The 25,817-nt window shown below is 53.0% G+C and overlaps 6 protein-coding genes across 6 annotated transcripts; 4 read left to right on the top strand and 2 right to left on the bottom strand.

The window, feature by feature from the left end:
- Positions 1-425: 425 nt before the first annotated feature.
- On the bottom strand, positions 426-3,673 carry HER10_EVM0002975 (uncharacterized protein). The gene is made up of 3 exons (XM_035472666.1): positions 2,766-3,673; positions 1,927-2,702; positions 426-1,867 (listed from the first exon to the last, which is right to left on the bottom strand). The coding sequence occupies exons 1-3, from the start codon at positions 3,299-3,301 to the stop codon at positions 600-602; spliced, it is 2,580 nt and encodes an 859-aa protein (XP_035338139.1). The 5' UTR covers positions 3,302-3,673; the 3' UTR covers positions 426-599.
- Positions 3,674-8,913: 5,240 nt separating this feature from the next.
- HER10_EVM0008262 (WD repeat domain-containing protein) lies at positions 8,914-12,194 on the top strand. The gene is made up of 3 exons (XM_035477790.1): positions 8,914-10,089; positions 10,148-10,275; positions 10,328-12,194. The coding sequence occupies exons 1-3, from the start codon at positions 9,749-9,751 to the stop codon at positions 11,692-11,694; spliced, it is 1,836 nt and encodes a 611-aa protein (XP_035338636.1). The 5' UTR covers positions 8,914-9,748; the 3' UTR covers positions 11,695-12,194.
- A 302-nt stretch (positions 12,195-12,496) lies between these two features.
- HER10_EVM0008819 (F-box protein) lies at positions 12,497-14,876 on the bottom strand. The gene has a single exon (XM_035478328.1). The coding sequence runs from the start codon at positions 14,268-14,270 to the stop codon at positions 12,588-12,590; it is 1,683 nt and encodes a 560-aa protein (XP_035338689.1). The 5' UTR covers positions 14,271-14,876; the 3' UTR covers positions 12,497-12,587.
- Positions 14,877-15,749: 873 nt separating this feature from the next.
- HER10_EVM0005549 (RecF/RecN/SMC N terminal domain-containing protein) lies at positions 15,750-20,585 on the top strand. The gene is made up of 5 exons (XM_035475162.1): positions 15,750-16,216; positions 16,277-16,370; positions 16,431-19,389; positions 19,445-20,122; positions 20,174-20,585. The coding sequence occupies exons 1-5, from the start codon at positions 16,186-16,188 to the stop codon at positions 20,189-20,191; spliced, it is 3,780 nt and encodes a 1,259-aa protein (XP_035338358.1). The 5' UTR covers positions 15,750-16,185; the 3' UTR covers positions 20,192-20,585.
- Positions 20,586-20,963: 378 nt separating this feature from the next.
- Positions 20,964-22,708, top strand: HER10_EVM0006147 (TFIIE alpha subunit). Its single transcript, XM_035475740.1, has 3 exons — positions 20,964-21,410; positions 21,462-21,557; positions 21,619-22,708. Exons 1-3 carry the CDS (start codon positions 21,304-21,306, stop codon positions 22,640-22,642), a joined length of 1,227 nt encoding a protein of 408 aa, XP_035338413.1. The 5' UTR covers positions 20,964-21,303; the 3' UTR covers positions 22,643-22,708.
- A 603-nt stretch (positions 22,709-23,311) lies between these two features.
- On the top strand, positions 23,312-25,231 carry HER10_EVM0009738 (uncharacterized protein; the record flags this gene model as incomplete). Its single annotated transcript, XM_035479214.1, has 3 exons — positions 23,312-24,176; positions 24,241-24,420; positions 24,474-25,231. The coding sequence occupies 3 exons, from the start codon at positions 23,312-23,314 to the stop codon at positions 25,229-25,231; spliced, it is 1,803 nt and encodes a 600-aa protein (XP_035338773.1).
- Positions 25,232-25,817: the final 586 nt, after the last annotated feature.

Below are 25,817 nucleotides of genomic sequence, written 5' to 3'. Positions count from 1 at the left end.
GAACTTCTACTCTATTCAGACTCTCTACTCTGTTGCGACGCAAAGTCATTGGCCATATGGCAGGAAGCACAAGATTCAAAGTCAAGACGGTTGAACGTCGTGCTACGTAATACTGCAATAACTTCAGAAACCCCTGCCGGAAGCTGGGTAGCATCACATTATCACGCAGGGCCAGGGTAGGTAAACATATGATCGTAAAAGGCGCAATGTCCAGCTTCTGGTTATTCACTTGGTGGATGTGACTACTTTTTGCTTTCACGTAGTTGGCCGGTGTCAAAAATGAGGAGTTTCGCTTTACAGCTTTAGCACCCGCAATTCGGGTCAGATTTGTAGTTCAGCGGCTGCTCCTGCGTGACGTAAGATTAATTTATTATCATTCTGCTCTCTCTTTCCCTCCGATTCCGTCAGGTGTATAGGAGTTTTATATCGACGCTGTAGGGAGAGGTTCCAATATAACAAGGCTAATATTAATGCACAGAACTGTAATGGTATCAAGTAGATCGGCACCAACGGCACCTCCGGAACACCACCCTTCCATGGAAAAGCAAGAAAATTTGCAAGGGGCAAGCAGAAAAATTGAGCACCAGACTTGTAACTAACTAATCCTCCTCCAGTCTTACAGTGTACGCGGGCCGGGATGGCCCTCCATCGGGATCATCGAAACCGCCCGGGATTAGAGGTCGACGCTGCGCACTGACGGGACCCCGGCTGAGCCGACTCGACTTGCTCGCGCGGCTGGCGCGGCTACCGGGGCGGTCGGAGGGGACGTCGACGTCAAAGTCGGCGGGGGCGTCGACCTGGACCTCGTCGCGGGCGCGGTTCATGGCGGCGAAGCTCGAGAGGGACATTTTGTCGTCGACGGATGGACGGTGTTGCGACCCGGCTTGCTGCTGCTGCTGAAACTGCTGCGCGATGCCGGGAGCCCTCCGAAGCCGGCCGTCTACGGGCGGCGCTTGATTACCTCGCTTCATGCCGGCCTCGGACTCGTCGTCGACGAGGACGACCATCCAGACGCCTACGGCGCAGTTGCTGCCCAGCAGGGGTGTGCAGTGGATCCAGCGGACGCGGCCTTCGCTGTTGGACTTGGTAAGCCAGCGGACTTTGGCGGTGACGCCGTGGCCGTCGGCGAAGGCTTGGGAGAGGCCGTCGCGGACGCGGTTGGAGCCGCCTATCCTATCCATGAAGTTGGACTGGAGGATGCCCGGGAGGCGGAGGGAGGGGGAGGCGAAAAGGATGCGGAGGCTGGGGTAGGGCCGGACGAGGAGGTAGTGCTCGTAGACGCCGGAGAGCTTGCCGCTCGTCAAAGGCACGGCTGGGTTGGACTGGTGGACAGAGGAGGACTCGTCCTGGATTAGGATGCGTGGCTTTTGCCAGTTTGTCGAGGATGCGGCCTGGCCTTCATCTTGCGGAACGCGGTGCATGTTTCCGCCGCGTCTGCGTACGGTTTCGAGTTCGTTCATGTTAAACATTTCGCTGAGCTCCTCGAACTCGTCCTTTTCTTCCTCGTTGTCGTATCGCTGCTGCTGGTTTTGGCCGTTGATGGTGCCGACGGCCTCCTTCTCGACGACCAGGTTCTGCAGGGCATCCAGACCAGAGCTTTCTTTGGCAAGACCGGAGACGTCGACTTGAGCGCCAATGAAATAGCGGACTGTGCCGCGACTATCGTATAGCGGCGCCACCATGAGGAGGTTCATGAACGGGGAGCCGTCTCTGCGGTAGTTGAGGAAGGTTTCGTAGTGCTCCTTGCCAGCCAGGATCTTGTCACGGATACGTCGTACACTAAAGGGGTTGGTCTTTGGACCTTGTAGGAAACGGCAGTTGCGGCCAATGACATAGTTCATGCCGTATTGAGTCGTGCGGTGGAATTCTGAAAGTGACGGTCAGCTGCTGTGGAAGATGGATAAGGAGAAGGATGTATATACATACCCTCGGAAGCAAAGACAATGGGGTTGTCGTTTCTCGAAGGATCCGTCAAGCAGAACACTTCTGCCAAACCCTCGGACATTTCTCTGAGCTGAACCGGGAGAGTGCCTGTGATGCGCCTCTTGATCGACACGCTAACGGTCTGGATCCAAGTATGGGTGATGTAGGCGGGAAGATCTTGCTGAACAAGCACGTCGAAAGCAGCTTCGGCCTTCTTTCTCAAGGAGCTGTTGATTGTGCTATCGGTGTTTGCCATTGAGAATTCGTGCCCGGGCAGAGTGTCGAGGCCGCCCGCGATCGCGTTGGCATACGCAATGGCCCGGAGTGCTTTTAAGCAGTCCAAGAAGTAAGTCAATAGGGGGAGCGATTCGGGTCGGGCATGGTGAAGGAAGTCGGTGAAACGTTGGAGGAGTAAGTGATCATCAAAAATGGCCTGCAGATGGTCTTTTGAGAAGAGGAGCTCGGAGCGGGTTTCCAGCGAGTACTGTCCGTTGTCACCATGAGACGGGACTACAAGATCAAACGAGCCGGGCTCGACTTCCTCTTCTGCCAAGGGCTCGAGAATCTCGTCATCGCCAGCGCCTTTCGTCTGGAGAGCTGGAAGTGATGTGTTATTTGTTTGATATGAGGACGATGTCGAGTTGGCCCTGGACCTTGAAGACCGTGTCCTCGGGCTCCTTGGTGGGCTTGAGGACATCTGCCGCTGCTGAGCGTGGAGAGGTTCGGGAGACTTTACTCTGCCTCTTTCTCTTGGGGGAATGTCAGGAGAACGAACAGCACTTTGGTGAGGTGTTAGCCGGCATTGCTCTCGACTTATACGATAGGTACATCTCCCCTCTTACCTTCTATCTGGCCGAGGAGCTATGGTATTGGGATTGATGGGCCCATGTCCATGATGTGCGGTCCAGTTCCTATCCTCGTCATCCTCCCAAGCCTCTTGGAACCTCGACGGGTTCAAGGGGCGGTCCTGATGCATCTTGGTGACTGGACGCTTCAACGGAATGTCGGGAATATCGGCGCCGCCTTCGTCAAAGTCTACTTGTTGCTGCTTCTGACTTTGCAGAGACGTGACACTGAGAGAGCTGTAGCCGTTCATTTGAGGTTGGGTGAGTTCACCGTGCCTGTGTCGGCGGTGGTTTGTGCTGTGAGCGGCAGCGACCTGAGCCATGTGCTTCTTTCGCCGGAATAGTGCTAATACAGAACGTGGTCCAGAATGATCACGGGCCGGAGATGTATCTGTTGATTGGGGCATTATCACGGGCGTTGGGGGATCGGAGAAGGATTTATATTGGGTTTGGACGAAGGCTGATCGTGGGAAAAGAGGATGAGCATCAAATGTCAAAGGAAGATAGCCGTGGGGCGCACCAGCCATGGGCATCCCACAACGTCATCCAGCCAGAGAGCAGGACGGCGCCGTAGAGAACAGCGGGGAGGCGATCAAAGGAGAGGGGCTCGGCAGAGACGAAGCAGATAGCAAGCTAGGAGGGTGTGCGAGACCAAAGATCGACGGACGCCGATACTAAACTATTGACGGGCGAGGCGGAAGAAGCGCAAGCGGGCATGTCAGGCACATTTGCCTACATATGGATAGAGCCAACATACTTTTCGTCAGGTACCCGCGAACCCGTCCCCTGCCCTCCTTCAAGGCTGGGTCCCCAGCAAGGCGCCAACATGGGCGGCAATCAAACAAGAATGGGCGAAAACCCACAGCGTTGCGTTGCAGTAGTCTGCGCGAGAAAGAGGTTCCCACGATGTGTGGTTATGGAAGGATGCCATTCGACGGCCGAGCGGAGAATGATCGCCCACTAGCAGAGCTGAGTATAGCTCCTGACCTTGCAAAAGAGATTTCTGAAGGCTGAAGAGGCCAGAACCTGGACGCCGGGCAGTCTTTGTTTGGTTTTCTGGCAGAACCTAGACACTTGCTGACGGGTTGGGGTTAGTCCCATTGCTCATCTGAGCCACGGACACTGCACGGCCTTTGGGGGCTTTTGGGTTCGGGTGAACCAAGCCGTCGTCATCCATAGTTTTCTTGTCAACGGTTCGGCGATGCCAGAGCCATCCTGATATGTCAAGAGAAGGCTAAAGGGGGGCGACATGAATGCTCCGACCCAAATCGGCACTTGCAAAACTGTTTCGCGCGCTCTGCAGTGTTACCAATCAAGACGTCAGGCCTGGTATTAGCCATGCTGAATAAGAAAATAATAGACGGCGATGTCAAGTCAGGACATAGATCATAGACGGGCTTTGACGGGGAAGCACAACCAGCTTCCTAGCATTAGGTTAGTTTCGGGAGGTGGTAGAGTGACCAGAGTGCATATGCAATATGGTTACCTTCTTTCGACAATGTACCAGTACACACCATTCTGAGCATTCTCTGTCTCCGTGGCCGTTTACTCCCCTGCTACGCTTGCCTCTTCTGCTGCCATCTTGACTCAGGCGCTGGCCGTGAAAGATGCCAAGGTATGTAGGTGTACCTCTTGCTGCAAGTTGTGACCTCCCAGTGGAGGGATTTCACCATGTTCGCCGCAACAGCAATGGTCGAGAAAAGGGCAAGACGAAACTTCGGCAAGAGAGTTGCCTGGGGTGTTCTGTAGAATTCAGGCCGCCGTGTACGGATACACTGCAGGTTGACTATGGCAGTCTTGTTGACCACCATGCCACAGTACATAGCCAGTTAATGTAGGATTGGGCGTGAAAATGGAAGAGAGCAACACTGTCTGTGCTACGTCAATTGGCAAAGACGGGGATGCTGGGGGTTGAGAATCGAGATTTCTTCAGCGAACCGTGGGTAGTTGCAGACTCGGACTCTCTTGGCTTTCTCCAGTCTCGAGGCGGCCCCAGCAAGGATTTGTCGAGAAACCTCCAGGAGTTCAGGACCCCCATGAATCCCACGCTTCGAGACTTGGACCAATTCGGCTCCGGCCCCACTGCGGCCCAGGACCCGGACCTCAACCAGTGTCCTAATCGGGCAAAAGGGCGGCGCTCACGGCCTGGCGAGTGCCATTTGACAGTCGAGCTAGCAAATGGGACTATCTCCTAATCAACCTTCGCGTCATATCGCTCGCTCCAATGTTTGGGACCGATACCATGGAGCATGACAGAGCTTACCGTGGGAAAGGAGCCAGACTGTATTTCTTCGATGCCCGTGCTTTCTTCGATCCCCTCGATCCTCGGAGCTGCGATCTGAAGCCTGAATCGGCGGTCGGACTATATCATTTTCGAAGATGGCCTGGGGATGATTTCGAATTTCCTGTACAATTAATTCGCTACCACAGAGTAATTACAAACGGTCGAGAACAACCAGAATGCGTTACCTGAGTCGTGAATCTGCATTGCCGGTATTACGATCTCTTGTTGATCGCGAACAGATGGATGGTCTCCCTGATATTGTACCGTGAGTTTGTCCGCGTCTTTGTCAGTCAACGCTGTTCGAGCGGGACGTGGGGTTTCGGTATCACGAGGAATGACTCCTCGGCATCCGTAGGGCTATCACTTTTCGCATCGAGCAATCGACTTTCAACGCAACAGGTCATATTTTGTCGACGATCTGCGGATAGCTCAACTGAATTGCATAGAAAGAGCACGCGGCGAGATAGATCGCCAAGGTCCCGAAGTAAGACACCCACGCGGCAAAGCGGAACAAAGCTCATGTTGCCGGCGGCATGGCAGAAGAGCAGATCAGCTACCGGAGCTTCGGAGACTGGGCTGAATGAGCAATGGAGCCTGGAGGAGATAAAACCCGTGACGGAAAGGCATTTTCTCAGGAGTGCCAGTAACTATGTCATCTTCAACGTCCCACCAAAATGCGTCCGGAACCAAGCGTTGCCGGCTCGTGGCCTTGCGAACCTCGGAAGGCGGAGTATCAGTATTGTGGACGGTACGAAGTATTACTACAGTACGGATTAGCGTTGAGTGGCGGGTGAACCTAGTCATTCTGTCAATCAGGGATGACGCTGTCTGTCACTGTCAGCGCAAGGCCACAGCCAAGATGCGAGCCGAGTCTGTTCTAGCGCGTGGTGGGCGAAGGTCACTCATCCTCTCTGGTTGTGGATGGATACAGCCAGCGACAGTCCGTACATATCATTGCCTACGAAGAGGTTCAAAGGCTCCCAGGAGTAATGGCCAAAGCACTGTTGGTTTCTCGGACAAGGATGCGAAAAAAGACAGGACCCGGAGATTGCTTAGTTTCCCACGTTCCTTTGGACCCCTTCCGTCAGTGTAAGTATCCCGGGAATAGCTTTGTAAACAAGGCGAGAGCCGTTGATCCAAGAGCCTCAAGCAAACTCTATCTGTATCCGTACTCTGTACGCCGTTGTCTGTATGTACTTGAGGTCTCGCATTTGGCCCTGACAGCTCGTGTAAGCGGGGAGAGATGATTTCCGCCGGGGAGCTGCATTGTTCGATGGAGCAAATAGCAGGTAGCTTCACACGAGCTGTGAACGGCTGGCGGGGTTCCGAGAGTTCGGTCGAGCAGGTATGTCAGGTACCCCCATAGGAACCGGGGATTGAGAGGGATCTGCTTGTTGGGATTGGATCATTGCATGTGGCCAACGAGTCAAAAGCCGCCTGTCAATTCGGGAAGATTGGCGGCAGGCACTCGAGGAGCCTCTGTCCCGAAAAGGCCATGTATCCTGCGTACCAGTCTGAGGATAATCTCAGGCTATTTCCTGATCAGCTCTTCTGCAGGGGAGTGGGGGTTGAAAGTGCGCCGTGCGTGCTGCGGCGTATGGATCGTTAAGTAGCGAAAGGTTTGGGTGCTGGGCTATTGAGTGTTGTGCATGAAGGAATGCTGGAAGGGTTTAGACGACATGAAAACCTAGCCAGCTTTTCGTATCCATAGATCAGCTCAAGGTTCTTGCATTTACCTTAGGTCGGGGTTTGGAGCGTCACTGCCTTCCAGTCCACGAAAGCTCAAGTGCAGCTTCGACCTTACCTTACATAAACATTTTGAGATTACACTCAAGTAGTCCAGAGCAGCACGTGTCTGCTTATCTAATACACACCTATCATACAGTGGATAGGAACAGTGCGCATTGACAAATCGAAACCGTCCAGCAACAGGATTTGTAACCCCTTTTTGGAAGCGCGAGAGTGCTTTACGCGAAGAAACGCGTCGCATCGCGTAGCTATCGCTGCCCACCATTGTTTATCTTCGTCCGTTTGTTCAGCATTAAATGACGTAAGGCAAGGGACCTTAGCTCGAGCGTTTAAGCTCCATGCCCGAAACTAGAATCAACCAGCATGGAGAATAAGTCTCCTGAATCCTACACTTAGTTCCTCATCATGTTAGCAAGACACGGCCGACGATAATCCTGCTGTGGGCTTTTGGAGGATGAACAGTTGACGGCTACCACTATTGTTTACGAAATTCCATCGGTTGGCTTCTGCGACATCGCGGAGGCTGGTTTTCTTAGTTTTTGGCCTGGTGTATCCGTAGGTCCCCACTCAAGGGGCCAAAACCAGAGCGCCCAGCACGTGTCGACTGGCTGTGAATTCCCGAAGGTGCTAAATGGCAAGGCGCGGCAGGTGCCCAATGGCCCGAATTTGGACCATTGAAACTTAGCTTAGGTTGACCAGAAAGAAAAAAAAAAACACACAAACAAAAACAATTCTCCCAGCCCCCCCTCTTTGCGCAAGGGAGGCGGAAATCGTGTTAGCTGGAATGCAACGCGGCCTTTATTTTTCTTTTGACGAGACTGGCGACGCGACATTGTTCATCCCGAATCCCAAGTAATAGTATGGAAGCGCGATGGAAGAGGGGAAAGCGTGAAGACATACTTTTGTCCATACACACAAACATCCAAAAATTGACGCCAACTCAGGTTTACGTGGACAACACGGGGCGTTTCATCGCGACTGCCATCCCATTTTGGTCTTGTCTCGTCCCGTACCGTCCCATCTGTGCCTTGCATAGCTTCTTTTGTCTCTGGTTGTGGGTGGGTGCGAGGACGTTTCCCAATCTCAATCAACACTCCTGCCAAAGCCTAAGGTACTCCGTACTCAGGTCTCGATAACTCAGCGTGGCTAGCGTAATTAAAACCGCATCGAATGATGATTTATACCGTAGGTAGTTCGAAACCGTAGATTGCGTGCTTACTTCCAAGCAATTTCTCACAATTGACGAGCTTGACACTATTGTCAATCTTATTCTGGCTTTCTGTCAACTAGGCGACAGGTAGTCCTTGGCTGATAGTGAAGGGTGCCTTTGACAAGTGAGAGGCAAGAAACACGCACGAGTCGAAACAACATAATATTGTGATGGCGAAGTATTGTTATGAGATCTACACGTAATAGAACTATAATGTGCAAGCAAGCAAGCCAGGGCAGGAGCAACTATTGATATAGTTTCCTGGACGAAGGACTTAAAATCAAAAGTCAACAACCAAAGTCGAGGTACTCTATATGTTTTCTCTACTGTTTGTTCTACCTCATGTTGCTTGCACGGGCTTTACAAGAGGAGAGAAAAGAAACATCAACTCTGTGTTCAGTTCTAACATTCGGTCGCGCTGACCCTTGAACGACAGGCGACGGGACGGGCTGTTTGTTGTTGTTGTTGTTCGCCATCCCCAGTCTCGTCTGCCCGTCCCGGTTCCCCCTTGGGTTGTCGGTCAATGTTATTGTCCCCCTCCCTCCCCACCCTGCCGTGCGGGACCTACTGACGCCAGTCACGCCAGACGCCCTTTCTCTTCCCTCGCCAGTCGCGTCCAAGGGCCAAAGTGCATCACCAAGGTACCTCTGGAAACCACCAAACAGTTCCTAAGTTGTATAATAGTCAAAGTACCTGAATGGAAGTGCGTGATGCGTGCCCGCGTACCTTACCCAGACAGCGGCCGAAGGGACCACCGCTGTTGTTCTTGTTGCTCTGCCGTCTACGCTAGAGCCTTAACAAGATTAGCGTCTCTCCCTTTGCCGCGACTCCCCCAGTTCAACCTCCTCGACGCCCTTGAGTTTCGTGGTTTCCATCCTCTTAGTGAGAGTCCCCTCCCCCCGCCCCGACAACAGTCTGTTGTGCCCTGGCATGCTTGCCTGAGTGAGGTTGGGTGATATTCCACTGTGACCAGCATTGGGACGGGTTGCACCTTACTGGCTGTTGGACCCCTTCCCGTCACGATTAGAACCGCTGCACCTCACCACCGCGGTGCTTGTCGCCTTGAGGTACATACTGACCTTGCCGCACCTACCTACCTCACCTGGTACCTCCCTTACCTTGCACCTTCCTACCCGCCCAACCACTCATCATCGTGCCTTCCTCCGCTGCTGGCTCTTGCCGCTTCCTGCGACTCCAGCCTGCACCCCGTGGCCTCAGACATCTCGAATCTGCACTCAATCCAACGTTCGACAGCCTTTCACCACCCGTTGACGCCCATCTTGCTGTCTCCTCTTTCTTCTCTCTCTCGACTAATTATTTCTTCCGACCCGTTTTGCGCCATTAATCCCAGCATCTTGTCGCCGGCGCCCAAGTTCTTGCGACCGCCTGAGGGAAAAGCATGCGAATGACAACGATTTGAACACCGCCGTCAGGGATAAGGTGGTGATTCGTATGCCGCGCCGACCGACCAAGACGACTCGCCGACAATTCGAGCAACGACTTCATTCTCCAAACGCCGCGAGCGCATTATTTGAATAGCTTTTGTCGCCCTGGTTTGCCGACTGCTACGACACGACCACCGCTCTCTGAGGCCCGCACTGGTGTCGGTGCTTGGTGTGCTTTATCATTCCCCGCCACATCCCCCGACGACGCTCGTCCCAGCCGCCTTCGCTAGACTTCAGCCTCTTCGCGCAACTCTCACGGACGATCTCCGTTGCTTGTTGCAAAAAAGTCAAGATGACTCTCCCGACCGATTCTTCGGCTGTCCTCGGCGCTTCTGGTTCCATCAAAAGACCAGTAGCTGATGCAAGCAATTCAGCAACCACGACACCCACTCGCTTCGCAACACCTCCCCCTCCTTCCGACAGAGGTCTAGTCGAGAACCGCCAATATTTGGAAAATACGAGCCAGCGCAAGATTCAACACAGCAGAAGACCTAGTGAATCGGCTCGATCCAGTGCTTTCGACCCCGACGCCGTTGACAGTGCTTTGCTACGTGAGATGCACCACCGATCACAGAGGGAAAGCACACCTGGTGCTAGCCCACATCGGAAGCGCCAGAGAATCAATGGCGACAGGTAGGTGCACATCACCGTGATCAATTTCAAGCACTATTTGCTAAGTCGTTTGTGCCAGATTTATTCCAACACGAACTGGCCAGGACCTCCAAGCCAGCTTCAACTTGCTACACGAAGATGGCTCTCCAGCGACACCGTCCAAACAGAAGAAGCGTACTCCTCACGGAGAGCTACACTTTCAAAAGAGTGAGCCATCTACGCCCCTCCACCCGCAGAAGACAAATCTGACCGTTCTTAGCTGAGGAAGCAAACCGGACATTTTCGACGCTGCTCCGCGCAGAGCTCTTCGAAGGCTCAATACCACAGGCAACACCGCCTACTATGTCTCCTGAGCATACTTCATCCACTGCATCGCACTCTGCCAACATTCGAGATTCGACGAGGTCTCGCACCCCGCCAAACAACGCTTCCACCAACTCTCTTCCATCCTCTCTAACGCCATCGACCCCCCACAAGAATCTGTTCTCCTACATGTCGCCGCGGAACCTGAGCAATGCGGGTCATCTAACACCGTCAAGGACACCGCAGAGCCGGCATGGTCCCAATCTCGACACTCGTTCCGAGATCTATAGCCTTTCGCCAGTTCGCTTCAACAGTCAACAGATGCTGCTTAGCCCGCGGAGGCAACCGAGGGCGGTCAGTAAAGTGCCTTACAAAGTTCTCGATGCGCCTGATTTGGCAGATGATTTCTACCTCAACTTGGTAGATTGGGGCAGTGCCAATGTGCTTGGGGTCGGGCTCGGGTCCAGTGTTTACATGTGGAATGCTCAGACAAGTCGCGTCAACAAGCTATGTACGCTCGAGGATGATACAGTAACGAGCGTGTCATGGATTCAGAAAGGAACTCACATCGCTATCGGGACCGGCAAGGGCCTCGTCCAGATCTGGGATGCTGAAAAGACAAGGCGACTGCGAACAATGACAGGCCACACGGCACGAGTGGGCTCCCTGGCTTGGAACACTCACATCCTAACATCTGGCTCTCGCGATCGCCTGATCTACCACCGCGACGTACGGGCCCCAGACCAGTGGCTCCGAAAGCTCGTCGGCCATAAACAGGAGGTTTGCGGTCTTAAGTGGAACTGCGAAGACGGCCAGCTTGCCAGCGGTGGCAATGACAACAAGCTCATGGTGTGGGATAAGCTTTCCGAGACACCCCTGTGGAAGTTTTCAGATCACACGGCAGCTGTCAAGGCCATTGCATGGTCACCGCATCAACGAGGACTGTTGGCTTCGGGTGGAGGTACGGCTGATCGACGCATCATCTTTCACGACACAGTCCGCGGATCTGTCATCAACGAGATCGATACTGGCAGCCAGGTCTGCAATATTGCCTGGTCCAAGAACTCCAATGAGATTGTCTCGACGCACGGTTATAGTCAAAACCAGATTGTGGTATGGAAATACCCTTCCATGACGCAGGTGGTCAGTCTCACTGGACACACGTATCGTGTGCTTTACCTGGCTATGAGCCCGGACGGCAGAACCGTTGTGACCGGCGCAGGAGATGAGACTCTACGATTCTGGAACGCATTTGGACGACGACCTGGGGCGAGAGAGGATAGTGATGGCGGGCGACTATCTGACTGGGGCGTCATCCGGTAGAAAATTGGAGCAGCAGGCTCCGCATGCGACATTATACCAACATCTCCCTTTCTATTTGGCTCGAGGGGAGGTTAATAACGGCTTCGGACAGGACTGGTGGCAGGCGGGAATATGGAGCGAGCACTCGAATTCTGTTTCTTGGGAAATGTTGATGGGCAAGAGGAAACGTAAATACCCAGTTACCGGTTGCATCATATGCATGGAATGGGCGTCATTCAGATTGGGGGTTGGGGCTTACAGGACATCGTTGTTTCTCAGGTTTTCATGTTTTTGGGGGGAATGTGATTTAACAAAGCCCTTTTATTATCTGGCTTTACAGCGGGTGGTTCATGAGAGGAAACGGCCAAACGAACAACACAGCTCAGCTCAAACGGCTTGAGAACATGGGACACGTGGAAGGTTGGGGTTTTGCTCAACGAAGAGGAGATGCTGAAGTCATCTTTATCCATCCATAGGCTCAAGCGCTCAAATAGCATCTATCACACAGTATTGGTCGAGGGGTGGGTGATATGGGCAACCCCTCCTCGGCCAAGCGTAAATGGACAAGGCAAATTTTGCTCATCTCATGTTCTCGACATGGCAATAAGTTCCGAGGTGCATGGCCCATGAGAATGTAATATCACGATCGCGGCTAGAGATGTGGGGGGAGGTTTGTCCATACACAGACGGAGAGACCATAGCTCGGCCTCGCTGTTCGGGGTCAAACCAATTAGCATGACGAGAAAGAGTTTACGGATATTCAATGGATATCGATTTGATGAGACAAAACAGGCAGACCACGTACTCCTCGTAGTGACATGATGATCGTTTCGCGCTTAGAACCAAAATTCAAGGGGGTCATAATAGGTAGTAGCACCCAGCTCTCAGGACGGCTTCCTCCACAACATGACAACTCAAGATGCCCCCGCTGCCTTTCTCTCCTTGGCCACATCTCTAGCACCCCCATCAATCCCACTGGCTACCCCCTGGGCCGAGAGCTCTTCGCTCAGCAGCGGAATCCGATCGGACTGCGCACCGGCCTTTATGCTCTCTTCCATGACCGTGTTCTCGTGCTTGTAAGCCGAGTTGAGATTGCCACTTGCTCCGTCTTGGCTGTTTGTGAGGTGCAGCTCGCTCGGCGCGGACCCTTCGGGATTCGGCGTCATCAGGGGCGACTGGCCACCCATTTCGGGTGTGTTCTGCCACTGTTTGACCTCGGCCCTCAGTGCTTCGAGCTCCTTTTGGAAGCGTGTGCCAAAGACGTCGATGTAGTAGGTTGCTCCATTGTATACGCTCCAGGTAAAGACGATGGAGAGGAAGGCCGCCGAGGCATACCTACTCATGAACCACAGGGGGCAGGGAAGCATGGTGAGTACCGCGTACGAATACTGGATCAGCATGAAGGCAGATTCTTGCAGGGCGTCTGGCAAAGAGAGAACGACTTTGCCGATCCAGGTCTTGGAGTATGACTTGCGCAGCCAAGTGAAAGATGTCGGCCGACCGGCAGCAATCTTGTCACGCCGACGAACAGTAATGAAGAAGTAGTAGGAAAGCTGCCAGATAGCGTAGGGAACAGAGCTCCAGGCAAGCATAGAGACGATATTTCCATAACCTCCACTCGAGCCAGCAGGGGAGTGCTTCAGAGCCCAGATGGCAGGTAGACGGCTGGCCTGGAGATCCGCTGGCCACAGGTGGACTATGCAGTGGAGCGTTGCGCAAGGCATGATATGTATGAATAATGAAGTGACCTTGTCGAAACTGTGGAAGACGAGCGAATTCCTCCACATGATGATCGCTACCGCGTTATTGCCGAATGCGAGACAGTAGGTGGCTAGGAAAAGTCGTCTCGAGCCAGGGAAGATCCAGATGCTGAGAACAAGGAGCAGATTGACGAAGTAGCAGAGATCGGCGAGGAAGTAGTGGTATCCTCGGCGATGGTAGGTGAAGTATCGAATAGGCATGAAGTACAGCACTTGGACGGTGTACCACAAGTGAAAGTACTCGGGCCACCCGCCCATGAGAAGACCGCTAACGAAGATATTCATGACGCCAAAGATGAATGAGACCTTCTCGCGCATCGTGACCACCCTAGTGTCGTTCCATTGCTTTCCCAGCTTGTCGACGCTGGTGCGCATCCGCTTCCTGTATCTTTCCAACTGTTCGTCGGCGGTGGGGACGCGTCGCCGCCACTCGTCGACCATGCGCTCACGCGCATGCTGGCTCTTGTTCTTGAATGCATCCCTGGACTTGCGGACCTTTTGCGTCTGGGCTGAGAAGCCTTTTTGCAACTTCTCCAGCTGCTGTGGGAGAGCAAAGTTATCGAGAAGATCGAGTACAGAGATGCGGTCGAGGGGCGGGAAAACGTCCCAGTCCTCTTGGTAAGAACTGCTGCCGGAGAAGGACCCGTGTCTCGAAAGCTTGGGGCTCCCCGAGTTCACAGGACCAAGGGTCGGGGTATGAAGACCATCGTGGTCAGGAGGAGAACCGCTGAGAGCGGATTGTGTCTCGGTGTGGTCGGGAGTGAAAGCAGCCTCGCTGTCCGTTTGGACATCCTCGCCTTTGGCGCCAGGTACATCCACTGGTTTTGATTCTTCCATCTTTGACAGGACCTGAGACGGTCCGGATGAAGTCTCGGCTTGATTGTCTTAGTTCTCTGTCGGTGGTCTAAAGTAACGTTGAGCCACACGTTAGTCTTTGTGGGTGAATTCGTCGGTCCATGATGGAGAAATGCGCGTTTGCAGAAACGAAATGTGAGGGATACAGGAGTTGAAGGGAGAGCTCACCTGTTTGAGGAGTTCACCAAGGCCAGGCCATGAGTTTCAAGATCCCCGAGGCTTGGAGCAGGTGCTTCGACAATGCGCCTGATAGACACAGCTTGGACGAGGCAAATGCAGGAACGGGTTTGGTGTTGATGGAAGGTGTCTTGTAGAAGAAAGATCTCGACAGCAGCAAGGGCACGGGATAAGGTAGCGCTGGCTTCGACTAGTAGGTACTAGGTGGTCGATGGTGACAAGCTGCACGGTAGTTTGGCAGCGTGACTCGGAGATGGGAGGGCGGGGTGGACACAAATGACAAGAGGTAGGGGGGTTGAGGATGGTGGAAAAGATTAAGGTAGGTCTGGAACACGTTGAGGATGCTGGCGATGAATTACACGTGTTGACTGATTGACCGCCACTGTTGATGTCGCAAGACTTTAACTGGCTGCAGCTGCAGATGTATTTCTTGCCTGGCGACGGGGAGCTGGACCAACATTTCCAACAGGGGTCGCTCCGTGATACGTCACAGGGCATAAGAGCTCCGCCATCTAAAGCTTATCGGGTGATCCGCATCGCGCTCTCCAGTGTCAAAAAACGGGACGGTCTAGTACCGGAAAATTTCACGCGTTGAAGCAGGATCTGTCCCTGGCTTTCATCTCTATGTTAGATTTCCTGTTGCTTTCATGGCCGTAACCACAACTCGAGAAGTCAGGTTACACTGCCGAAGGGAGGCAAATCTATAGGTCCCTACCTAGGTACTTAGTGTACTTCATATGTGTCTTTGACCAGGCCAGTATGCACTGAACACAACGGTACTTGGATTTGAGGACAAGTTGAGACGGGAAAGACAGACAGTCCTCAATACTCCGTACTTCAGTGGCTGCCCGTGAAATGTGCAGGTGCTGCTGGCTGCTTCTCTGGTTGGTTAAAACCAGAAAAGTCCCAGTGGGGGTTTAGCTGCAGCTGACATCTCCTGGGTATTGCTATCTAGGTAGATACCTGGTATCCTTACACTTCCGTCTAAGGTACCTTACCGAGAGAGGCACCCACGGATACTCAAGGTAGGTAGCCCAAGTGGGGGACAAAATCGATTTCCTGCTCTTCATCTTGATAAGTACCTCTTTCACTACTCATATCATAACTTCTACCTTTCTATTTTTAAGTCCTTTTTAGGTATATATATAGAGGAATATACTTAAATTAATAAATATGAATGCTAATGATAATAGTAGTGGAACTGCTTGTCGCAAGTGTCGAGCGGAAATCGATTTTGTCACCCACTTGGTAGCTTAGCACTCAGTTACAGTCTCGGGTGGATCACGTGAGCTGTCGAGCCACTACCTACGCTTGCGCTCCTACCAGCGCGTAGCAGCCTCAAGTGTGTGGCCCGTAATTATTTGCCTGTCGCGTCAAGGTGCAGCAGCACTCAGACGCGCGTGGGGAAATCCAAGTAGACTCAACCACCGCGACCTCGCTGTCGACAGACAAGATACCATCCCTTCCGAGTGCTTCTTCGCGATGCGCCAGGCCAGCTCGAGGCCCTCAACACTCGACTTGACTACTGCTGTATAACGTAGCCTCTGCCTACACCTCGTCCAATCTAGTACCGCATTCCAGGCCTTGGGCATCCGCCTCGACCTTCTTTGCCCTCGTCTTGCGCGCCTCATTTCGTTTGCGACGAGGCGACCTAAGCCCACCACAACCAGACACCCATAATCAATCCTCGTCGCGTGCCTAGCGACAACCCATCGACAAGATGGGAAAGCTCATTCGCCTAGAGCTTTTCAGTATGTCCAAGTCCAGCATCATTCCTATGCCACTCTCGCGCTGACCATGTCATCCCATAGACTTCAAGTCCTACAAGGGCCATCATATCCTCTTGTTCGGTGATTCCTACTTCACTTCCATCATTGGGCCCAATGGATCCGGCAAGTCAAACTCGTGAGTCTTCCCGATTGCATACCCTGCCTTGACTTGCAATTAATGTGCATCTTCCGACAGCATGGACGCGATATCCTTCGTGCTTGGTATCAAGTCGTCGCATCTTCGATCAGCCCACTTGAAGGACCTGGTCTACCGTGGCCGCGTGCTGAAAACCTCGAAAATCAACGACGACGGCTCTGCTGAAGCGAATGGCAGTAATGGTCACTCGAACGGCGACGGAGACGAGTTGTCGCAAAAAGCCTCCAGGACCGACCCAAAGACTGCATGGGTCATGGCTGTATATGAAGACGATGCCGGTGACGAGCAAAAGTGGAAGCGCTCCATCACGAATCAGGGATCTAGCGAGTACCGCATCAACGATCGTGTTGTCACAGCCCAGCAGTACAACGAAGCGCTCGAATCCGAGAACATCCTGATTAAGGCCAGAAATTTCCTTGTCTTCCAAGGAGATGTTGAAGCTATTGCCGCGCAATCACCGCAAGACCTCACGAGACTGATCGAACAAATCTCCGGAAGTCTCGAGTATAAGGCCGAATACGAACGATTGCAGACTGAGGCTGAGCAAGCTGCTGAGAACCAAAGCTTTCAGCTTCACCGGAGACGCGGCATCAACTCCGAGATCAAGCAATATCAGGAACAGAAGAAGGAGGCAGATAACTTCCAGAAGAAGACGGACGAGAGAGACGAAGCTATCGTCAAACATGCTCTGTGGAAGCTCTATCACTTTCAACGTGGCATGGATGAGTCTACTGAGCAAATTCACGACCACCAACAGAACTTGCAGGAGTTTCAGCGCAACGTCGAATCCTTCAGACGGAAACTCGAAGCCGCCCAGAGAGAGCAGCAAGCGGCGGCAAAAGATGTCAATGGAGTGGAAAAGGCCATCAACGCCAAGAAGCGCGAGTTTGACGAATTGGAGCACCGGCTCATCCCCATTGACGCAAAGATTGAGGAAAAGACCCGCAATATTGAACAGGGTCGCTCGCGAATGGAGCCGGTGCGCAAAGAGCGCGACAAGCAGGCCGAGGTCATCAAGGAAGACGAGGCCCGACTCAAGACAACCGAGAAAGCCCAGCAACATTTCGAGAAGCAGCTCAAAGAACGAATGAAGAAGCTGGGCAAGGAGCTCAGTGACGACGACCGCAAAGAGTACAACTCACTTCGCTCACAGGTTGTCCAAAAGGTCGCTGGCAACCAAGGCAAGCTCGACAATTTGATCCGCCAACAGAAGACTGATGAGGTCACCGTCAATACCCTCAAGGGCAAGGTTGACACCCTTTCGGCCGCCCTGGAGAAATACGAGGGTGAATTGGAGACTCTCGGTGAGCGCAAGTCATCAACCGAAGGGAACATCAAGGCCCTGTCTCAGGAAATCGACACGAAAAAGAAGCAGTACCATCAAATCCAGTCTGAGCGTGTTAGAACCAGCCAAAGACGCACGGAGTTAGAGGAAAAACTTGAGACTGTGGCCAAGCAACTGCGGGAGGCTGATGATGGACGCAGACAGAATGACAGGGAAGCCAGGATGAAAGAAATGGTCAACAACCTGAAGCGACTCTATCCTGGCGTCAAGGGAAGGATCGGTGATCTCTGCAAGCCCAAACAGAAGAAATTCGATGAGGCTGTTGGTATTGCACTGGGCCGCGACTTCGATTCAGTCATTGTCGACACGGAGAAGACTGGCCACGAGTGTGTCCAGTACCTGAAAGACCAACGCTTCCCGCCCATGACCTTCATTCCTCTCGACAACATCAAGGTCAACGCGGTGAACTCGGCTATTAAGGGCATCTCGGGAGCCCGGTTGACTATTGACACCATCGACTTTGATGCTGCCTACGAACGTGCCATGGCATACGCCTGTGGCAGCTCTGTGGTCTGTGATAATGAGAAGATCGCAAAGGTCATCTCGTACGAGAAGCGTATCCCTGTCAAAACGGTCACTCTGGACGGCTTGGTCATCCACAAGACGGGTATGATGACTGGTGGTCGTGGTCCTCAGGACAAGGGTGGAAAGAGGCGTTTCGAGAACACTGACTTGGAGCCTCTGAAGAAGATGGCAGCCAAATACAAGGAGGAAATCGAGAAGCTTCCCAAGTCTGGTCGGCGTAGCGCTGCCGAGGAGTCTCTCCAGATTGAGATCCACGGCCTCGAACCCCGTCTTGCGGCTGCCAAAGCTGAGCTGGCGCACTTGGAAAAGAACTACAACTCGAAGAAGAGAGAGAGGGACAACGAGGAGAGGCAGCTTGATGAGCTAGACCCCAAGTACGAGGAGAAGAAGGCGGAACTCGAGGCCACAAAACGAACGGTCAAAGAATTCTCGGATGCCATTGCACAAGTGGAGGATGAGGTGTTCTCGGATTTCTGCAGGAGGCTCGGTTTCAGCGACATCCGGGCTTACGAGACAGAACACCGCGATATGCAACGGGAAGCCGACGAAGAGCGGACCAAGTTCGAGGTGCAAAAGTCTAGGTTCCAGAGTCAACTTACTTTGGCACGTGACATGCATAGCAACCTGGAAAAACGTCTGAGGAAGCTGCAAGAAACTCTTAAGGGGGCTGAGCGCGACCTACAGAGTTATCAACGGGAGAAGTCAGACATTGAGGATTCCAGTCACGAAATTTCTGACGAGCTCGATGCGCTTAGCGAAACGCTCGAGGAGTACCGTGGCAAATTGGAAGAGAAGAGCCAAAAGGTCTTCCAAGCCAAGGCTGAAGTACACAAGCGAAGCAAGGAAATCGACGCCAGGCAAAAAGAAATCAATGCTCTCGAGACTGTGGTGCAGAAGAACAGCGCGGGCAAGTTTGCTTTGCTCAGGCGGTGCAAACTTGACCAGATCCAGGTGCCTTTACTCGAGGGCTCGCTTGATAACTTGCCAAATGAGGACAATATGCTGCGGCAAGATGCCGATGCCATGGACGTCGATGAGGAGGTGGACGACGAAGACATGATGACGGCTGCTCTCGAGAACCATGGCATCGAGATCGACTACGATGCCCTAGACGAGGAGATGAAGACGGTAAGCAAAGCCTTTCTAACGAAGCCTAGTGAAAATTTGCTGACACTCAATGCAGTCTGATGATGCCAGTGTCGAGGAGAAGTTGCAGGATAAGATTGCATCTCTGGCCTCAGAACTCGAGAAGCTCAACCCCAACATGAGGGCGATTGAGAGGCTCGAGAGCGTTGAGTCGAGGCTGAAAAACACGGAGAAGGAATTCGAAGATTCCAGAGCGGCTCTTAAGGCGGCCCGCGATGCGTTCAATCACGTCAAGGCTCAGCGCTACGAGCTGTTCAACAAGGCCTTTACGCACATCCAAGAACAAATCTCGCACGTTTACAAGGACCTGACTCGATCAGAGGCGTACCCTCTTGGTGGCCAAGCGTACCTCGATATTGAGGAAGACACAGACACGCCCTATCTTTCGGGTATCAAGTATCACGCCATGCCGCCGCTGAAGCGATTCAGAGACATGGAGCATCTCTCCGGAGGTGAAAAGACAATGGCTGCTCTCGCTCTGTTGTTTGCGATTCACAGCTACCAGCCAAGTCCGTTCTTCGTATTAGATGAGGTCGACGCTGCGCTAGACAACGCCAATGTCGACAAGATCAAGAAGTACATCCGCGAGCATGCTGGACCCGGCATGCAGTTCATTGTCATCAGTCTCAAGACCGGTTTATTCCAAGACAGTGAGAGCTTGGTCGGCGTTTATCGCGATCAAGAAGTCAATAGTTCTAGAGCGCTGACTCTCGATGTAAGTTCTCCATCACAAGCAATTGCGAATTCATCACTGACTAGGAAATAGCTTCGTAAGTATGCGTAAGGCAGGAGACGGCGAGATTTTTGGAGGCACATACAAAGGAGAGGATGAACCTAGTACATTTGGGCGATGCAATGTGGGTTCTCTGGGGCTCCCGGCGCGGGTAGTAGAGGAACGAGTTACGATACCAGCTCTGCGTTCTTGGGGCTTTTCGGTAATTTTGATTTGGGGGAGGAGAGTGTAAGTCAGCTCTCTACAGCTGCTTCATATCCCGAATCCCAGCTTGCTCAGGCGGTTCAAGGGTAGCTTCGCGGCCACGCTGAGAACCGGCAGGGCCGTAAATGGAGTTTGGACTGTCACACGGCCGGTGGAACGTTGAACTTCATGTCAATGGATGGTTTCTCTTATTCTAGCGTCTATTCTGCCTGCTGATTTGGCTGGAAATCAAGTGGTCTGCAATGCCGTGTTCCGAGTGATCCCTTCCAGATGGCCTGCTTTTCTGAGTGAATGATAGACGGCATCCCGATCGTCGACTGGTACGGCACGTCTATCATATGAGAGCGAATCGCTATTTGAAGCGAATCTACGAAGATCCTACTTCAGACTCGAGATGTTACGTTTGCAGTGCTGTTGCGTATTTTGTACTCCGTAACTAACTTTGTGAGGCACCGCGGTACTGTTCCGCGAAAGTGCGCTATGCAAAGTGGATCCCTGTAAGACCTGCAAGGTACGGGGTAAGGTACTTACGAATACTCCATACGCTACGGATAGAAGAAGCTGGGTAGGCAAGAACTAGGTAGCTTGCCTTACAACCTGCGGTTAGGCCCGCCCCAGAGTATCTGCGTGCTGCCTAGACCTTTTTCTCAAGAGACAAAGTGCAATTCGACTACGCATTTGTGAAAGACGGCGCAATCCCACTTCTGCTTCTCGCAAGACAATGTCCTTAGGCTGACCACTTCGAGACTTCTGCCTTCGATCGAATCGCAGTAAAGACAGGCCTCCTTCTGCTGGTGGCAAGCGCATGCGCAAGTGCAAGCCGCTGCTGCTGAAAGCCCACTCTGCCATGGACTTCACTTCCTAAGCTCGCCAAGCAAACGTTCTCTCGCCTCACCACACCTCAAAGCAAGCATCACCACTCGATATCCCCCTGCGAGATTGGATAATCAGTCGACAATATGGCGCAACCTTTGGATCTCGCAAAAACTCTCGTCAAGTCTGTTATGCGCGCCTTCTACGAAACGCGCTTCATTTTGATCATTGATGCCTTGATCATTCACTCTGCGTGCGTCTGCCGCTCCTGCTTTACAGCACGACATTTGCTAACTTGCGACAGCCTCCGAGACGATGACTTGGCGTATCTGATGGCAACGAACACAAAGGATCTCCACAAGGCGTGTGGAAAGCTTAGAGAAGACCGATTTCTAGCTGTGTAAGCCTTGCGCCTAAGTTCCCTCCTGCGATTCCAGAGACTGACAACGACGACTACTTAGGTACACGAGACTAGAATATCGAGAAGACCCCAAGAATCCCGAGGCGAAGCCACGTCCTGTCAACCGAACCTACTACTATATTGACTACCGCCAAACAATTGACGCCATCAAATGGCGCGTGTACACAGTCGACAAGCAAATCCAAGGCACCACGGTGCCGGCCAGCGAACGCAAGGAATACTTCTGCGGACGGTGTAAATCAGAATGGACGCAAATGGAGGTGCTAGACAACGTTGGCCCTACCGGCTTTGTCTGTCACCGATGCAATGGCCCGCTTACGCACGATCTCGAGCGCAACTCCACAGGCCACGAGCAGTCGACACGACTAAACAACCAGTTCAAGTTCATCACCGAACTGTTGCCGCGCATAGACGAGATGATTGTTCCAGATAACACCTTCGATATCGCGATCAGTAAAGCCTTACCAGTTGTCCGCGACGCCAGTTACCAGAGCGTAACCACCATCCCTGTTTCATCCTTGCAGCCAACATCAGTCAAGGGTCTCGATAATGTTGGGCCCAAGTCTATGTCAGTCAGCATCTCAACGGCGGACGGACCTTCGGAGGCTGAGAAGGCAGCGGAGAAGGCCCGCAAGGAGAAGGTCGCACAGCAAAATGCACTTCCTTCGTGGATGTCTAACAGTACGGTCACGGGCGAGTCCTTCTCTGCCGAGGCCAACCCAATGCCCGCCACCAAGGTTGAGGAGGTGGATGACAAGGGGGCTTTGTCAAAGTCAGCAGACAATCCGGAACATGCAGAGCTGGATGACTACTTCGCCCGACTCAAGGCCGAGCAAGAGGCTGAGGCAGCGCGAGCAATGGAGGAGGAGGAAGATGACGACGATGATGAGGATGAAGACGCCTTCGAAGATGTCACACCGAGCATCGCAACCCCGGCGCCGGCTATCAAAGCTGAGCCCTCGCCAGAGTCTGAAGGAAGAGCTGTCAAGAAGGTCAAGGTGGAAGCGCCAGCGGATGGGGATGACGGCGAGAGTGACGAAGACATGGAGTTTGAGGATGTCTAGAGTTACGAGGAAGGCATCAACGCATCAAAGTGCCTTGGCGAAGAAATGGCCTGAAGATACTCCGCACGACGACGAAGTAGCTGAGAATTTGATGAAGGTTGGCGGTATTGCCCGCCGCCCCTTGCATCTCAAGTAGTCTTCTCTCAGGCTCGCGGAAGCATCTCGTTGTTGTAAGAATAGGATACACAAACGGGAAATACGTAGAGTGCCTGGCAAATGGAACACGAACGAGGAAATCTTCCTTGGGCCAGAAAGACTAATTCAGAAACGTATCTGAGGAGAGATTTGGTTGCAGAAGTACGTGATGCCTGCTAAATCATATGGTACAGGGACGATGATGTCAGCGTCTTGAGTTGAACGAATCGCCGACAGCGCGCAGCGTCCAAAAAATCACCTACTCTTCCCTCCACATCAACCCCGCGACAAGCTTCAGTCGCATTGCAAGTGCAGAGCAAGACCCTCCAGCCGTTTCAGTAGGAGAACCAGTCAAGCACAGTGGGGAAGTACTCTCATTCACACTCTGCCAACGGCATCCACATCGCATGAATGACAACCACCGGACGACTTATAATGCATTCATATCGCTCATGACCGAACAAAAGGCCGGCCATCTCGCATTACCATAGTCGTTCTTTGCAGCAACTCACGCGCCAACTCTGGCTAGGGGCTATGACTGATCTCGATTTTCCCTCGATCTATCTCCTTCCCACTCACCTAGAGGCCGATCAGCTACATGAGCTCGAAGGAAGAATCCCGAGTCTGACATATGACATTAGCGAGGCCGAGATCATTGTCGGGAACATCTTCAAACGAGAGAGAGCCCTTTTTGAACTCAGGCGAATGAAGGTACTGACAGATCCGGTGGATGTAGCAGCTATCGCAGATGCGCATCTCGTCACGCCTAGGAAGCGCAAGAGGACATCTTCTGGAAGTGACAGCGACTCTACCGTGTACACGGAAGATGGACAGAGGTTCGGATCAGGCATGTCGCAGCTCGTCGGAATATCGTCAGCTCCCGAGGAGGCCGTCAGCAATACGAACACTGTCAAAGTCGTGAAGCTGGCCTGGCTCCAAGATTCGTTTGCGCAGAACAAGGTTCTCCCGCTTCATGACTATGTTCTCTACACGGGCATCAAGAAGGAGGAAGACCGCGCGCCTGTCACTATTAGGGGAAGTGACATATTGTCCCGCGCTGCCGCCGACAGTGCGTCTCAAACACAGGGCAGTCTTTTACCGCAGAAGAAGAAGGCGCAATCTCCCACCGGGATGCACCGGTCAGTGCCTTCGTTGATCAGACAGACAACTTCGGAGAACGCCTCAACACTAAAGTTGCCACCTGTTCCCCAGTATCTCAGAACGACGTATGCTTGCCAAAGGTCTACGCCCGTTGATCCTCCAAATGCAGCATTCATTGATGGGCTTAAGACGATCAGAACCATCCGGAAACTAGGAGGCGACCAAATAGGAGTGAGGGCGTACTCAACCTCGATAGCTACAATATCGGCATATCCTCACGAGATAGCCAGTCCGCAAGGTGAGCAGACATTTGTCGAGAGGAACTTGGATCAATGCCTGACATATTTTAATGTCCCATGTAGAAGTTGCGAGGCTACCCGGCTGCGGCGCTAAGATCGCCGAGCTGTGGCATGAGTGGAAAGAAACTGGTAGGCTTCCCGAGGCGGATGAAGCCCAGGCGAACCCCAAGTTCGCCGTTATACAGGTATTCTACGATATCTGGGGGGTTGGTGATGCTACGGCTCGTGATTTCTACGGCAGAGGTTTGTGTTGCCGCCTTCTTGAGCCAGAACATGCTGCTGACCGGCACTTACAGGGTGGCGAGACTTGGACGACGTTGTCGAACATGGCTGGGCAGGCCTAAGTCGCGTGCAGCAAATTGGCGTCAAGTACTACGACGAGTTCAAGCTTAAGATACCTCGAACTGAAGTCGAGTCCATCGCCGACACGATCCTGGCTCACGCCCGCAGTTTTCACCCGGACTTTCAGCTTGTCATTGTTGGCGGCTACCGGCGTGGCAAGCAAGGTAGTGGGGACGTCGACGCGGTGATAAGTCACCCGGACGAGTCTGCCACTTTGAACTTTGTCGACAAATTGGTCATGAGCCTGGAAAAGACTGGACATATAACGCACACCCTCGTGTTGAGTAAACACAATAGCGAGCGGGGTCAGCAGCCCGTCAGCTGGAAGGGCAACGAGTTCAGGGGAAGCGGCTTCGATTCACTCGACAAAGCACTCGTGGTTTGGCAGGAACCGGGTACGAGTGGGAAAGGACCGCAAGAGAGGCCGCACCGGCGGGTAGACATCATCATCAGTCCTTGGAAGACGGTCGGATGCGCTGTCCTGGGCTGGAGCGGAGAGACGACTTTTCAACGAGACCTGCGCCGGTATTGCAAGAAGCAGAAGAGCTACAAGTTTGACAGCAGTGGGATTCGAAGCCGGCTCGACGGTAGTTGGGTCGACCTAGAGACCAGCGATCTCGGGCGGGCCCCGGACATGTTGACAGCCGAGAGAAGGGTTTTCCAGGGTCTGGGCCTCGATTGGGTTCCTCCCGAGGACAGGTGCACCGGCTGAATCGTTACAGAGCCTGAGAAATATTGAACGGACCTGGCACCGGTTGATCCGACACTCTGGAACCTCGCCTACCGTCACCGGCGCCTTCGGAAGTGGCTGCAGATTATCTGCCTCCCGAGCCCTTGGCAAGCTCGTGGTAGTAGTCCTGGGTACGGATAGATATCATCGACCCCAGAGATCCTAGGGGCCGATCACATGGCGAAGCCGGTACTAAAATTGCGTGCTAACTCCCCGTCAGCATCTTATTGGGAGAGAAGAGCTGCCAAACGCGCAAAAGTCCCGAAACGCTACCAACCTTAATCACTTATAAGGAACCTACGTCTGGGCAATAGCGCAGGGTTCAATGTAAGGTAGTGTCATTATGGGAATAACCTCATTTTCCTTTTTCACACATTTGTCGTTGGAATGTCCAAGGCAGCACAAAGATTCCGTACGCTGCGGAAGAATCTCGTGCACTTTCTTCCTCAAGCAAGCAATTACTAAGGTGAGTCCAAAGTCCGCATCAAAGTCCGCACAGCGGGACGTCAAAACGGCCCCGCTCATAGCTCGCCGGACAGACAGTGATTGGTCAATCGCAGCCATCATC

Source organism: Colletotrichum scovillei, assembly GCF_011075155.1.
Source record: "Colletotrichum scovillei strain TJNH1 chromosome Unknown Contig00001, whole genome shotgun sequence".
NCBI classification, from domain to species: domain Eukaryota; kingdom Fungi; phylum Ascomycota; class Sordariomycetes; order Glomerellales; family Glomerellaceae; genus Colletotrichum; species Colletotrichum scovillei.
Note: the sequence above shows the minus strand (reverse complement) of the source record. Positions and strands in the feature narration are given on the sequence as shown.